The 16002-nt window shown below is 39.2% G+C and overlaps 1 protein-coding gene across 6 annotated transcripts in view; it reads right to left on the bottom strand.

Annotated features, from left to right (window-relative positions):
• The window catches only part of WDFY3 (WD repeat and FYVE domain containing 3), a 178554-nt gene that overhangs the window by 11159 nt on the left and 151393 nt on the right, over positions 1 to 16002 (bottom strand). For 5 of the 6 annotated variants that reach the window (XM_074588804.1, XM_074588805.1, XM_074588799.1 and 2 more), the window contains 15 exons: positions 15617 to 15844; positions 14723 to 14776; positions 12191 to 12359; positions 11811 to 11974; positions 10882 to 11030; positions 10486 to 10606; positions 9933 to 10018; positions 9496 to 9576; positions 8896 to 8950; positions 8412 to 8531; positions 7462 to 7579; positions 6203 to 6309; positions 5281 to 5434; positions 2763 to 2854; positions 2226 to 2438 (listed from right to left, as the gene is read on the bottom strand). In XM_074588804.1, the coding sequence (XP_074444905.1) occupies positions 2226 to 2438; positions 2763 to 2854; positions 5281 to 5434; positions 6203 to 6309; positions 7462 to 7579; positions 8412 to 8531; positions 8896 to 8950; positions 9496 to 9576; positions 9933 to 10018; positions 10486 to 10606; positions 10882 to 11030; positions 11811 to 11974; positions 12191 to 12359; positions 14723 to 14776; positions 15617 to 15844 (1911 nt within the window). The remainder of the gene's footprint in view (positions 1 to 2225; positions 2439 to 2762; positions 2855 to 5280; positions 5435 to 6202; positions 6310 to 7461; positions 7580 to 8411; positions 8532 to 8895; positions 8951 to 9495; positions 9577 to 9932; positions 10019 to 10485; positions 10607 to 10881; positions 11031 to 11810; positions 11975 to 12190; positions 12360 to 14722; positions 14777 to 15616; positions 15845 to 16002) is intronic. The other variant, XM_074588801.1, reaches the window with a different exon arrangement.

Raw genomic sequence — 16002 nt, 5'->3', positions numbered from 1 at the left:
TCTCAGTGACCATCCCCAGTATCTCAGTGTTAAATAAGCCATAGCTTCTAATAAGCCACGATCATCAATGACACACGCTAAGGTTTATCACGTGATAAATTAATAATAAAAATATTGGATGGTAACACTACGTATTATAAAATGTAAATGACAAATATAAACACTGAGTGGTATTTTGTAAGATTTTGATTACTCTTTTGCAGACAGGCTATTACAGGACTGAAAGGAGAACTGAAATTCCAAGGCTGAAAGGTATTTTCCTTACAGCCCTTTGAGACGTGTTACCTGTTTGCCTATCCAAAGCAGAGGGAACGTGCATAAGCCTAAGGCAGCTGAGCTATGAGCACGCACACATGTTTCTACTGCTCGCACCTACGCTCTGGGTATGAAGGGTAATCACAGGCCTACGTGCCACAGCTCTCACTGAACTACAGCATGCCTCCTGTCTGGCTGGGCTATGAGAAGATGGAGAGAGAAGGCACATCATACAGCCTTCACATGGGCAACTGATCTCAAAAAAACGCCAGTTCTGCCAAGAAAAATAAAAAAAAAACCCCACAACTCCTTTCTCCTTTGAGCAGTCGTTCCTCTTGTTCATTCGTTCTGCTCTGCCTCCCCAGGCTGTGGCATCTCATGACCCTCACAGAGTCTGAGAGAGTGTGGTTCCAAATGCAGCACCAGCTCTGGAATGTTTTGCACAGCACAACTTCTTAAAATGGGAAACAGAACTATCAGGGGCATTACTGGTGGAAAAGATGGGATAAAAAAAGATGTAGTTCTCATGTTACATCCCCATGCAGCAAAGGAGTGAAAACATGCACAATAGCCACGTCACTGAGATAGCCTGCCTTAGATCCCCTGTGGAAAGTCACAGAAGGTCATAGGCAAAACTCTCTACAGTTACACAAAAATGCGCTCCCAGAGCGCTCACCACCAAAAATGACTTAAGGAAGGAGTTTTGAGTTTATTGCAGTCTGCCTGTTCCTCTAGCAAAGCTTCATGCAATTTCTGGTAGATCTCATCGTAGGTTTGTACCTAACAGGCACTCGAAAACTAAGGCAGACCTTCAGATTCAGCTGCAACACTTTCCCATTGCCCTGCCGTCAGCCCCAGTCTTTATCTGTTCCTCTGGTTTTAGCTGGGCCACGTCCGATTATCATCACAACCCAGGGACTGACTATTACTTCAGAGGCAAAAACCCCACAGCCACTCCATATCTTGATTATTGAGAGAGCACGAGGAAGGAAAAGGAGAAAAGCAGCCAGCCACAGAGAACAGACAAGCAGTTCTTAGCCTTCTTTCCAAGCAGTAAGAGACAGACAGCTGCCAGCGGGTCCCCACAGGAAATTTCCTGTGGCTGTCCTGAAACAACATGTGCTGCTGTAGTCTAGAGTTCCCAACATGTGGGTTGGGTTCCCAGTGAATTGCAGAAGGTATCCGTGGTTTCCACCAGGACTGGAAAAATTCACTGATGACATTTAAAAGTTTCACTGGACAGCAAAAAAAACCCTACAGAAATGCCTATTTAAAAAAAAAAAAAAAAAAAAAGAGAAAGAAAGAAACCCTTAACCCCGCCGAAAAACTAAAACCCCACACAGCAAAACTTTAGATTTAATATTACATTTAATAACTTAATGTAATCTCTTAAAGAGAACACAAACTTTAAAGCTGCAACAAAAATGCATCTATATAGCTCCTTAACTATTGCTGTCCTACAAGAGTTAATCTTCTTAATTTAAATTTTAAGGTTGTTTTTTTTTTCCCCCATCAGATTCTTCAAATAAGAGGAGGCCAAGCCCCGCAGAACACCAAGTGATTGGTGTAAAAAAAAGGAAGCATAAGTTGTTATAGAATTATTTTATTACAGGATAACTTAAAATACCTACACACTAGGCATTACTTTGAATTTGGATTTTCACTGCTCCTCTCTGACTTTGCAGCAGGAACATACATACTTTTTTTTTTTTTTAATGCTGATTTTTTAGAGTGGAACCATAATTCATTTTGCCTTTATTTTAAGGATGCAAAGTGTGTGGGGGGGGAATAAAAAGGCACTGATTCTCATTGCACTTATGATAGAAATACAAATGATTTCACATCACTGGAAGAATATTTATGGAAAAAGAGTCCCAGGAATTTTCACTCCTAAAACACTTTGCCGTTCTATATCGATACGTTTCAATTGGAGTGTCATCTGGCAAGTAAGAATTCTACAAACAGTTTACCTGCTTTGGTATCTGTCCAAAGTTATTAATGAATCCTATAGTAGCTGTCTCTTTTAATGGATCATTGATGTTATATATGTCCACTTGCCCCTCATAGAAGAGATGGTGAAAGACATTTACAGCTTCTACTGCAGCAGGACCTTGCTGTTTATAGCCAAAGATCAAGTCAATCCACTCATGCAGATGTGCACTCACAAAGTCACATTCCAGAGCCTGAAATTCAAAGGGCATGCATTAGAACTAGCCGTACCGGTCATCGTTTGAGGCTACTGCACCTGCCACGAAGAAAAACGCAGAATATATTTTGACACATCCTTGTTAAATTTTGATAAATCTTTTCGTTGAAGCAAGTCCTGTCTCAATGAAATCCCCAGCCAAAAAGGAATGGGGAGGAAACACTGCTTCTACATACCTTTGCACCAATTAGCCATTAACCCAGACCTCCTGGACTGTGACTGAATGATTTCAGCTTAGGTTAATGTGCAGTGGAAAGTCCCAACTGACGTTTTCTATTGTGATTATTAAAATGCAAATTACCTCCCGATGAACTCTGATAAATTCACGAGGATCTCCTTTTGCCCATGGGGGGAGTATTACATCACCAAGTTTAGTGCCATTTTGTTTGCAACCTATTAAAAAAAAAAAGAAAGGAAAATATGGAGAGAAGCACTGAAACTGCACTGCAGCAGCAATGGTAAAAAAAAACTATAAAAAACGATCAAATTCTAACACCTTTCCTTAGTAAAGGAAGCCACTTTAGCCTTTTCTTTTTTTAAATACTACGTAATTTTTAAATGTCAGGCAATAAACACGGAAAATTCTGCCTCGGTTGTTCATGTAAGATCGCTCACAGGAGGAGAATATTCCTTGCTAAGACTTTTGAAGATGATGATAGCGTTTCAGCATATGCTCTTCAAAACAAACATTACTCTTCTAGCTAGAGGCATTGACTCTTCCCCAGTCCGCACAACTTCATAATGTAGAGCCTGAACTCAAAATCTTTGTTTCCCTGTCAGGTGCTCTTGGAACATGATTATTTTATCTTTACCTTTCTGTTTAAGTGAATTTCTGCTTTTCTCTCCCCGTCATGGGAAAGACCCACTACAGTGCATGAAAGTTAATGAAAACAACAGCCACTAAAGTAGCCTTCTGCAATCATTGTACAACCAGAATCTTGCTCTGTCAGTTTAGTTTGCGCCTAAAGCTACCACGGCAGCCGTCCATTTCGCACTTAGAGGCATCAGCACAGCAAGGTTTGTTTTCTTACCTCTTTTTGACTTCCTTCTTATTCTATGAGGACAACTGGAATCAATGTGCTAGGCCCAATTTAAGAGAGGACATACTTTCCTGTATTTGGCATCTGTTTAGTATGCGTATAGCAATGGCATGTCAATTTAGTATATTTTGAAGAAAATAAATCCCAGGAAGACACAGCGTAACAGCAAACCTCTGTAAAGCCTTGGTGGAACAGTATTTCATCCCAGGATTGCTTTTCTTCACTATAAATATATTCCGTATCAAGGAATGGAGTTATTGTTTTACCATGAGAATGGCTACACATCACAGGAGTACAGACTAAATATTCATTTCTTAACAGCGAAGAGCTAAGTGGTCACCCCACAAGCTTCGTACCCAAGGACATTGGTGATTCCCCTGGGCATGGTCTGGCCACATACATTCATGTGGGCCCCTGATAGCTCCCTTCCCACTCTGAACATTAAATGGCATGTTGCAATTACAAAAAAAATGTATTTGTTAAAGAGTTCCCAGTTATGTTCTTGTTTTGTTGCCTGTTGCCAAGAGACAATTCCACACTTCCTATTAGCCCAGAGGAATACTATCAAATTTCCACATTTAGAGGGATACCCAAGTACTACATACAGTGTTCCAGCAGAAACACCGCTTGCATCACTAGAATTTAAATCTTCCTCTCTTTTTATCTCAGGGGGAAAGGGAGCGGGACAGCTACGAAATAACACAATCAGAAGTATCACATAGTGTTTGACAGTTGTTCGTAACAAAACCTTTTCTACTGTTGTTCCAAATGCTCAAGGAAGAACTTCTATGACTCTAATGGTCACAGTTCAAAATTATCAGATACGGAGCTAAGTGGACAAGACTTCAACATTTTTCTGGTAATGGTCATACCCGTCTGTGTGAAATATACTTGGGAGAGATTTTGCAGGTTGTTATTTTGGTTTTGTGTTTTGTTTTTGTAAGGTTGTGCTCCCAATCTCTTACAATACATTTTGAATAAAGGATTTGAGGCCATTAAAACTTAGGAGTTGTTTAGTCTTTCTTATTGCTATTAGATTCACAGCACAGAGCCCAGAAAAGAAAATGTATGCCACTGTTAAGTGACATACATACTAAGGAACATGTATGTCCTAAGGCATGAAATTTGACTCCTGCTGAATAACCACTCTCACAAAAGCTACCGCGACTTTTCAACAAAACCTTTAGGAATACTTTTAAGAGGAAATTCTAAAAGTGAAGACTGTCAATGGTGAACACCATCGTGGAGTAGCAAGTTACGTGGAGAAAAATGCAAACCAGAGAAACTCCAAGTAAAACATGATTATCTGTGCATTTTGAACTGGTAAAAAACCAAAAATCAACTAAAACACACCACTCCAAACGGAAGTCCTTTTGGGGTATTTCATTGTCTTGTTCAGCAATTCTCAGAACAAACTTTGCATCAACTGCTTAAAACTAACACTCAGTGCTTGAGAAAATACCTTGTCTGATAAATCTGAAAAAATAAATCTGAGGTATCACAGAAGCAATAAGAATTCCTGCTATACTCTTCCTGATGAAACAATGAGTTCTGAATCATTCAGACTTTCAAATATAATATTGAATACACATTAGTATAAGGAAATATCAGGGGTAGTCCTGCTTGACTTGCATGTTCTGACATGAAAGCATATCTATCTTTTTCTCATGCAGTTGAACAGATCTTTTTCCGCCCATATTACGAGACGTTTTTCTCCTGTTGGACTGTCTGGCTCCGGTCTTGCACCTGCAGCAATGCTATCAAGCTCCTTCTGCCTACCTAGGTCAAAATTGTTGGAATTGAGCAGGAATTCGGGGAGGTAGAAGAACTCTGGGATGAGCTCCTTCACATCTGCCATGTTGTGCTTCGACGCTGAATACCAAGCCTCCCGTACGCTGTGAAACATTCGGTCTGCCAGGTCAAAGTGACCGCCCTGTGGGACAGAGCGAGAAGCATGTCAGCACCTCTTAACATAGCAGACTTTGCCAAGAAGGCAAATCAGAATATCCTCTGCCTAATGAAGAAAGTATAGATAATGGGGCATGTTTCCTTCTGTACCACAACAATTTAAAGAGCTGCATTACTTTTTGGTACAAAATAATAGTAAACGTAAAGCACTGAGATACAGATATGAAGAATTTTAAGAAGAGAGTCATCTAGTCCTATTTCAGAGAAACACAAATCTTTTTTTGTCCGATGGCTTCTGTCTAGAAAAATATTTGACATGTAATGTTACAAACCCCATTAACCACTAAACTGGCAAACAATTCCAGGCTCTGCAAACGTTTATTTTAACACTCAGTACTAAAATGTCTCTTTGGATAGACATATTGGTTTAAAATAACAATCTTTCAATACCTCCAGCTCAGAACTAAACAACTGGCATATGATTCTTTCAACAACAGACAAATAAAGCTTGATGAGCACAGTATTTTTCACAGTAAAACTCGCTTTGGTTTTTTTCTGCTGATATTTTGTTCAGCATACATTTAGAAAAACGTTCAAACGACAAGGAAAACAAATGTGAATTCCATTATATCTTTTACAAAGGAATATCAAAAACCTCCCAGGCAATAACAACTCTGCCAAAAATATTTCTTCTACCATATTTGATGAAAACAAAGCCGATTGTAATATTTTTCACTTAGGTCTCATATGTACAGCAGGAATGAAACACAAAGTGAGGTGATGTAACTTTTACCTGTAACCGTAAGAAAATCTGGGTAAAAGGCTCCATCCGGACAAGATAGGAAGCCACTATCATGGCCGATGAATAGTGGGTCCCATAGTGATACGCTGGAGTTTCCCCTGCAGAAGATTAAAAATCATAAACATAGTACAAATAAAGCAGTTCGGTGACAGAATCAGTACTAAGTGAAAAAAATGTAATTAGTGCTGCATTTTAGTAACTCTGACCTTGGACACATTTAAAATTGGAATTTGTAATTTTCATTCCGAGAATGTGGAAGCTTTATGTTTGTCACTGCCACCACTTGAGGTTTGGCTGCAGTCCAGTAACCCTAATTCAATGGGCTTCTGCAGAGCACTACTGAATGGTTAGTCATTTTTTATTTTAACTAATTGAAACGTCGCAGAGCAGCTATGGTGATTTCTGCTGAAGAAACTACTTTTTTTTTTTTTTTAACTCTTGGTCTTATTGATTACTGTGGTATTAAAGACTTGGGCAAAAATAGGTCTCAGAATTGTTGGCTACAGATTTTGTACAGCTTTTACTTTCTTAATTTCCTGGCAAAACGTCTGCATAAATACACTTAGAACATACTGATTCACTGCTACAAATGAACATCTTTGCCACGTACTGTTGTTTGATACAGAACAGCACCGCAGTAGTTAAGCACGCTTGTGTCTTCAACAAAAGCACACAAGAAGAAATGTATCGTATAATAGCTGCCTTGCCAAACACACAAGTTTTATTTTCAATATATATGGAAGCTCTAAAATCAAGAATATGTAACTTAATTGCATCTCATTCTGATTTTTTTTAGCTAAGAAAATACTGTTTCCTTAGCAAAAAACCATGCATTACGATAAGAAATGAAAAAGCTAGAGTACGGCTAATACAGAAGTATTCCCATTCCTTTGTATAACTTATTTTCCTGCAGCAGCACTCAAACTGTATTAGTAGAGACAGCTGGTTGTGCGCTTCATCTGCCTACCCATTCCAGCCTTTAGACAATGTTAAAGTGTTCTGGATGCGCAACTGTTTTGCCTTTATTTTTACATATAAACAAAAGCTGCCATTCAAATTTAAAACAAAAAACACAGCAAGACAAACAACGCCCCTTTGCTACTTGTTGGAGAGTCACTAAAAACCATGGTAGAGTTCTGCATATCCACATCCAGACCTCTTGACCCATAATATAAAAATCCATGACTCCCTCCCATCATGTGACAGGCATGCGTCCCTCTGCTCTTCCTGCAGGATGTATCATTACTTACCATTGGGATCTTCCCAGTCTTTGTATCGCTTCTTGTACTGCGCTAACCTGTCTTCTGTTTGAGCTCCCATGGGCTTGGCCAGGTTTCTGAATGTCTTGGGATTTGTAAGATCCAGTTCCTTTAAAGATAAAACAGACACCAATTTTATAAAAAATGCCCAAAAGTCAAACAACCCTTTCAACACTGCTGATTACCATATTTAGCACCAAATGCATCCCAAGGTTGTCATCTTTGTTTTCTACACACACAGCAGGTGCAATGTTGGATGTGCTTTAAACAGTCCTTCAGGCTGATCTAAGAGAGTCAGTATTTTTTATTTTAAGTCACATCTGGGCTCCATCTACTTTTTTGCCCTGCTCCCCTCATCCTCTTCCCCAGTTTCCCCTAATTCTGTTCTTGAATCCTTGGCACGTACCCTAACAATATTTTATGTTATGGTCTGCCTGGTAGCAACAGCTGCCCAAAAAAGCATTAATAGAATGTTTCATCTTTTTCAAAAGCAAATTCTTTACCGTGGAGCCAGATTTCACAGTATCCCCTACCACAGTCTTCTGGACACGCTTGCTTTATCTGTTGGCATAACATCCTTCAGGGTATTCAGTAGAAAGCTAATGCGAAGACTTACAAGAACTGCTACAATAGAGAGAGGCAGTTGCCTTAGAAAAAGCTATGTAAGCCAGCCCTCATCTGTGCGCAGTCCAGTAATAGTTGTAAAATCAGTGCAGGCAGGAACCTGCCCACATGGGACAGCCAAGAATCTCCAATATCCTCCCCCCTGAGAAGTAGGAGGAACGTTACAAAACAGATGAAATCAAACAACCGATGATAAAGATAAGCCTCGGTTTTACCAAGGTAACAAGAGCAAGCTGTAATATTTGCAAAACCTCCAACATTAAAAAAAGAAAAAAAAAAAAAAATCACTGACAAGGCTGACAAGGTATTTTATTTACCTCTGAATCATAGTCTGCGAGGATCCAGGGAAAGACAGGGTACTGCATGAGATCATTATAGGATCTGCCCGCCAGAGTGTTTAAGTGCATCAGGTACTGGAAGTTACTGATTTCTCCTCTCTTAAGGAAGACAGATAACAGCACTGTAAAGTGTTCACTTTACAACAATCAAACACCTATGCCGCCAGACTGTCAGTGTTCAGCCCTCCCCAAACAAACGGAACTCACTTCAATATCACAATGCATACTCTACTTTTATTACAGTCCCTCCCCCGCCTTGCATTTTCGACAGTAGGACCATTTCCTACTTGATGATGGTATAATGAAATAGTACAAACTAAAATGCTGAGATACGCTTTCTATAGCGGTATATTCCACCTGTTTGAATAAGAGGATGCACCTTATGTGCACTGATTAATTGTGTATCACTACAAAATGTGAAATTTAATATAAAAAAAAAAACACCCAAAATTTTCATACTTACTTCCCATCTTTGAGTAACAGATTTTTCTCCCACTAAAGTGCTAAGCAAGCCAGACCTAGTGGGAAGAAGGAAGTGTGTTTTCTGACTTAGCAGCAAGATCTGGGTTACATCTTCACAAGACAATCCAAAGTTTTAATCTTAAAACTTGTAAACTGTAACGATTAGAAAAACTGAGCTTTGTTCCTTTTTGCTTTAGCAGTGCCTTTTTTTATTCCTAAACACAGACTGTTAAAATTAGGCATATTAATTATGCAATTCAGTGACAGTACAAATATATCAAACAGGCTTACCATGAGGAAAATACCTTTAACAACTTGGACAAATCTAATGGCTTTGGCACTCCAATTCTTTTCAGAACGTATTTGTATACTGATAAAGTTAATCCTGATAGCCTAATTAGTAAGACGACACAGCAATGCTGCCAATGATTCTAGTACACTTAAAATAACTGGAGCACAACATCATTGGGCATTTTTTTTTTGGAATGCCCAGTTTTAAATCGAGGTTGCAGTACTCTCCAGCGAATCCTAACCCTAATGCAAGCATCATTTATTTGGAACTGATGAGCTCCAGAGCGTGTGAGGAATAGATAGTACTTACCCTTGCTCTACACTGGTGTTTGGTCTCTGCCCAGACACCGACTCCGAACTGTCTGTTAGAGATGGCACCACAGCCAAAAACCTGCATCAGCAGTTAAAAGGAGATTGAGATTAGCGTTTCTGTCCTCGGTATGTCTTCCTTAGAAATAGAGTGCATTTAGTGCAGTTACAGACTTCGTTTTGAGCAGCTACGTAACCTCTTCAACAAAATCGGAAGGACCCTTTTCTCAAGAATGCATGCGGGAAGTTTCACGCGCAGGCATTAGCGCTTCCTAGTGGTTCTTTCGTGCAGCACTAAATTGCTATCGGGTTATCCACTGCCTAACACCCATCACTTGCGATCTCCTTCTGGTTGTTAGGTCGCTGTAAGCTCAAATATGGCTCAGCACAGATATTTGCAAATATTCAGAATAAATGTTCTAACTTGTTTTACCATACCTTTGATAAACTTTGTTTCTAACTCCTTTTTGGAAAGCTAGAAGATAGTTCCGTCCGTCTCCAGAGAAAACTTCAATTGCAATTGGCTGAAAACAAAGCGGACAAACTCATGTCAACGCTAACACACTTTGTCACCTCTGAAGGTCAGACACAGACCAGTTTAGCCATACTCTACTACATCTGACACCAAATTATGGTGAAAAAGAATTTGCTTAGTGCAGCCAGATGTTTTATTTTTGGAACGCTAAAATTCACTAATACACACAATAAACTAAACCATGGTAAGCCATCAGACAAGGATGCCCAACTTAAGCACACAATAAACTAAACCATGGTAAGCCATCAGACAAGGATGCCCAACTTAAGCACACAACAAACTAAACCATGGTAAGCCATCAGACAAGGATGCCCAACTTAAGCACTTCAATTTCAACACAGTGAGCAGCTTCACTTTCCAAATACTGATCAGTTATTTATTTACTTTTTAAAAATTACAACATTGTCAAAAAATACCAAAGTTGGCTCCTCAATCCAAATACAGTGTCCAAGTTACCTGCAACAGGTATCTTCTTTTATGTACTTCCTTGATATCTTCATAGGCAAAAATGCTGCATGTTCTTTTGAGTTGGCTTGGACCTTGCCTTGCTCCCCTAGGTATGATTGGCTCATGCATCCTGCAAATAAGCATAAACAGGCAAGAGGGAAGTGATTAAAAAGATGATAAATTAAAAGAATTATTCTCTTAACTCTCATATGAGAGTCCACTTACAGAAATAGCTGATTTTCACAATATATCACACTACGCTGAGCAATTTGTGAGCACAGAGGAAACTGCTCCTGAGGTCTTTCTGAATCTGACATTATTTTGAAGCTGACTCCTCAAAAATCTCATTAAATACTTCTTGTTCAGCTATTAAAGACTGAGAAAACTCTCTGTTAATCTACTCACTTTGGAGGCAGTGTCTCAATATCTCGTATTTCTCTGGTGGCTGTCATGGTAAATCCATCAATGACATAGAAGTGCTCTTTCCCAAAGAGAAGCAGCCCTTCGCTGGTGTCAAGGCCCTGAACCCGAGCACAGCGGTACATATGCTGAATCTGTAATGAAAAGCAGACGCTTAGCAAAAGCAGGTTAACGAGCTCAGGCTCAGACTGTTGGTTTGTTAGAACAAGCCCCAGACACTGCTTTATGACTTGTAGATACAGCAAAAATTCTGCAATTTCCCCCCTTAATCAGGGATACACGTAACACCTGCAATTAGCAATTGGGAAGAGAGTTAAGTAAAGTCTCCTCTGTATGATACAGATTTTTATATTTACTAACTTATTTACTTACACCATGCTTCTTGAGCATATTTTAGAACCCGTAGCCCACTCGACTATGATCACAAATGTATTTACTGGTGTACCTCAGATGCACAAAGTCTGAAATACCAAATACGCAGCACGGTCATTCAACGTTGTTCTTGGGGATAAAATATTAGTTATCAGGGGTTTCCTTCTAATGAAAGGAACAACTAATTATTGACAGTCTGCCAAGTTCAGTATTTATATTTTCAACATATATTTTCTCTCTGGACTTATTAAGCTAACAGGATAATAATCCAAGCATGCGATAGCTCACAGCTTTCATTTCAGGACAGGTTCTTTTCTCTTCTAGCAGGGAGAGGGAGAGAAAAAGAATGTTTCCAGCGCAGGGTTTTCAGCTCACGATCTCTTTGAATCAGAGCACACATTTGGTTTCAAGGAAGAAGCTGATGAAATATTAAGCAAATTCAGCTGCAGATCAGGGAAGGTATTTAGGACATTTATTCCTGCTTGCAACATGTAATGCAGAAATTCCAATTCAGTGCTTTGTGTGTTTGAAGCAGACAGTACCTTCTCTCCTTCTTCGAGAAGTCGAAGCAAAGTTGTATTGTCAGTCTTCTCCTCTTCATCAATCGAACTCCCCTCAACAATTTGATCCTGTGATTGGTCCTGGTTCTCATCATCTCCTCCATCAGGAGCAGAGCGAGACCGTTTCAGAGGAGGCTTCACCAGGCCTGGAAAAGAAGAACAGAGAAAGATAAATAAAAGCCTGGCACATAAAAAAATTCACTTTGCAAAACCTATTGAACTTCAAAATTACTGATCCAATGCTAAGACAGAAAAACAAGAGTCCTACAGGATCCTTATGCTTATCTTAATGCAAATGCATGAGAAGATATAAAAGCAGATAATTTAAAGAAAACAGTTCAGGACAGAACAAATGGTCTAACCTTTGACTCTTGCAATCGTGTCCTCCCCGTGTTCTGGCTCCTGATGAGTTGTTTCACCCACTGTATTCTCTTCTATAGCATCCTGAAAGACTGCAGGGTTTCCCGAAGCCAGGCGCATGTAGTACTCCTTACTGTCATAACTTATAGCTCTTCGGTAACGAGCAGGTTTCTTAGAAATAATTGAAGAAATTGCTTGGTCAGTCAACTCCTCACTCACTTCTGCGAACGTGTTCCAGGAACAGTGTGTGCAGCACAGTGCATGCCCACCAAGTGTTTTGTGCGTGCTCATACACCAACACATAGAGAAACAGAGACTCTTCAGTAGATCTAATCTGCCAGCTAATTTGCAAGGGATCTACTCAGCTACTCAAGTAATAATGGGGTTGCAGAAATGCCTGCAGATAAACCTACAGCATGGGAAATAAGAAGTGTGGCTGGTATCTTATGTACTGTCACAAAAGGCTGGGATACTTGTGCTTAAGTTTGATAGATCAGATAGTCATTTTACCATCTTCCATTACTTCCTACAACATACGCGGCTTATTCGTTAGCCAGCTGACTTCTTTGCTAGGCAATAGTTTGAATAAAAAATTGCCTCAAGGAAAAGACACAGACATATGGAAATTGATATGAACTTAAAGCAGTCAGGGACTGGCTTTAAGGCTCAGAAATTCTTAATTCTTTTTCAGTAAAGATGCTGATGATTTGTGCCGGTCTCCTGCCCACAAGAGTATCCATTTAACCAAAATAATTCTTTGAACAACTTTTCTACTTTTGGGTGACAGCAACGGATTATGATACACTTAATTATGGTGGTGATATGGTGGTTTTTTTTCATTTTAGGGTTGGATTTTTTTGTTTGTTTTGGGTTGGCTTTGGTGAGGGTTTTTTTTTTTGTGTGTGTTTTTTTGTTTGTTTTGTTTTTTCCTTTGTCCATCCCATTCCCCACCTCAGACTAATTCTTACGTTCCTCACTTGATTATGGAGGTAACAGCTGAAACAGAAGTAAGAACTAAATGAGGACAATAAATATGTCAGGATGATCACAGGAGATACAGGTGAAGATAAAAGAGATATTAAAGAACCAAGAGCCTTTCCAAAATTAAAACACACTGATGCACATGGATGGATGACAACCCATTCATTTTATACTGGAGTTGAAAATTTTCTTCTCCGACTACTGTTTAACTCCATCCTCAAACTCTAGAAAGTTTTGTGAATGTGTTCAGTTTTCCATCACAAATAATTTTTTTCGTTTTGTAGCCCTATTTCCCAAGAATTTCAAAATTACACTGGAATAATTACAAAATTCTATTATTTTCAATCCAGTTCAGTGCTTTACATTATGAAGAACTGTAGAATACCACTGCCATTCCAGTCAAGATTTTCCCTTGTCCATTTTTGCAGTAATAACTGGAAATACCTAATTTATTTTTTTTTTTTATTTTTTTTGGTTCATCTGTATGATAGCGTAGTGGGAAACTAAATGACCCACAGAATCAAATTAGCTTTGTTACAAGTGGATGCTTGGGAGGACGAAGAGATTAAGATCAGCAACATGAAAATTTATTATTTCAGGTCAAATTGACTGCCCCCAAAATAAAAAATTCAAGGCATCGTCATCTGATTTGCTCACTTATGTTCTACTAAGTCTTCGCTACTTATCACCACAAAAATGCCACTTAAATGACGCTTAAAACCTCTGTGGGAACAACTTATGTAATAGCCTACAAAGAGAAATCCTAACTAGCCCTGCTAACATGAAGAAAGGAATACAGTAAAAATTTATGTTAGATTCTCTATTACGGAATTACTTTCATTTATATGTATTAGTTTATTGTTGAATATAATTCAAAGTGAGTGTACGAACATTACACATTGTACTTAGTGATGGGCAAGACTGTGAATGTAATTAACAGAGAAGCAGCACAACACTGAAATGCCTGCAGAGCTGCTACTTCCAAACAAGTCTGTTATTCTCAAGGCAGGATTCACATTTTTTAAACAAATGTGTGTATTTCATTAATAACAAAAACAAGGAGAAGAGTGAGCTGAGACAAAATTAATCCGGGCTCTAACAAAACCGGGCCTGTTACAGCCTGTTACCACCAAAACCAAGAAGAACTGCTCACCAGAATTTCACTCTTAGAAAGAAACACTTAATTTCCCAGTGAGTGCTTCCAAGTGATCGTGTTGCCCATTACTAAACATGTTCCACTGACCATTAGTTCAGATCCCAAAGCCACAACACTTCACACAGTGAGAACAGTGATAGCACAGCCCAACACAGCCTGTTAGTGTGCAGCAAAGAAGGTAAAATCTACAGAAAGTTTTATTAGGTGAAGGTTCAGGAGAGCACAGTAACATCTTCTAATGTGATTACTGAAAAAACCTTTAGGCCTGGAAATATTTACTGAAAGAGCAAGTTAAAAGCCAAATGTAGAAGCCTTGTTAAGATTGCCTAACATGCAGAAGGAAAAAAAAAGCTGTATTTATTTTACATTCTTTCAGTCAGTGTGCTTGTTTCTTTACCTTTTGAGGAATGGTATCATCAGGTGTCTCAGGAAGTCTACTTGAGAAGTCAGACTGAAAACAGGGCATCAATTATATAAGCATCAGAGAAAGAACACTTTTGAGAAGAATGTATGATGGCACGTTCTCCGCTTCAGGTGAACTGGACTTCAACTACAGCTATTGTGTGTCAGATTGCAAGCAGACGAAAATACCTAATGGTTTAAACCTGGCTGAACGCTACTGTTTGTTTGCTCGTCTTAAGAACTTTGACACTCATGCTTAATTTGAGGAAAAAAATCCTACACGCATGCCTAAAAAGACACAATAAAGACTGCTCCATTTCTAAAAAACAGTGTTCCAAAATTAACAGGTACTAAATGCCAAGCTTTCAAAAGCCACGTGCATTTCTGCTACACAGCCCACGTTCATATTCACAAAGGGATGAACGCACATTGCTGTTTGGTTTTTTTCCCTTTTTTTTTTTCTCTTCCCTTTTTTTTTTTTCTTTTTCAGATCACTGTTTACTGTGTTATCTCACATAAGGCCCAGAACTCAGGCTGAAACTGCCACAGTTAGGGTACTTCTCAGCTTCTAGAGGCTTGTGAAGGTGCCTCTGCTGTTCCCCGGCACGATCGCTTAGCTGAGGCAAGCACACCTCATCTTATGTTGATTGCTAGTCTTCGAGTTCACTTCCATTGGAGCCGAGTGATTCAGTCCCTTTCCTAAATATATACTATGAGGAACAACCGGACTTGAGGAAAACTGGACCTTACCAACCGTTTAGGACATACAGACGGAATACCAGGTAATACCAACAGAGGAAAACGCGTTTCTTAAGAAAAACTTAGCAAAAAAAATACTTATTTTACAACGGGGCATAAAATTACTCATCACAAAATCTTGAATACTTACCAGCAAGTTTGTTTCTTGCTCAGCTTCAGGCATGTAGGGATACTGAGTATAAAACATGTCATTTCGCACCATCTTTTTCCTCATTCTGCAGGGACCCTCAGTCATCTCCAGCATCCACTTGTCAAGATGGGAACCAATGGGGGGACCCCACAAACCTCGCTCTCGTAGTAACTCGTATTCAATTTGAGACCACTCTTCTGTCACGTATTTTAATGCGTTCTGCTGACGCTGAATAGACAAACATTTGTATATGCATCAGGAGAGACGCTTTTAAGCCTGTCTCTGATGTGAGCAGAGACATTTTCACCACATTACAGAAAAACGTGTAATAACTCATAATTCTGGCAGCATTTTCTTGTACGCCTTAATGAGATTTCTGGTGTCAG

Source organism: Larus michahellis, chromosome 5, assembly GCF_964199755.1.
Source record: "Larus michahellis chromosome 5, bLarMic1.1, whole genome shotgun sequence".
NCBI classification, from domain to species: domain Eukaryota; kingdom Metazoa; phylum Chordata; class Aves; order Charadriiformes; family Laridae; genus Larus; species Larus michahellis.
The sequence above is the reverse complement of the archived record's forward strand: the minus strand, read 5'-3'. Positions and strand labels throughout refer to the sequence as shown.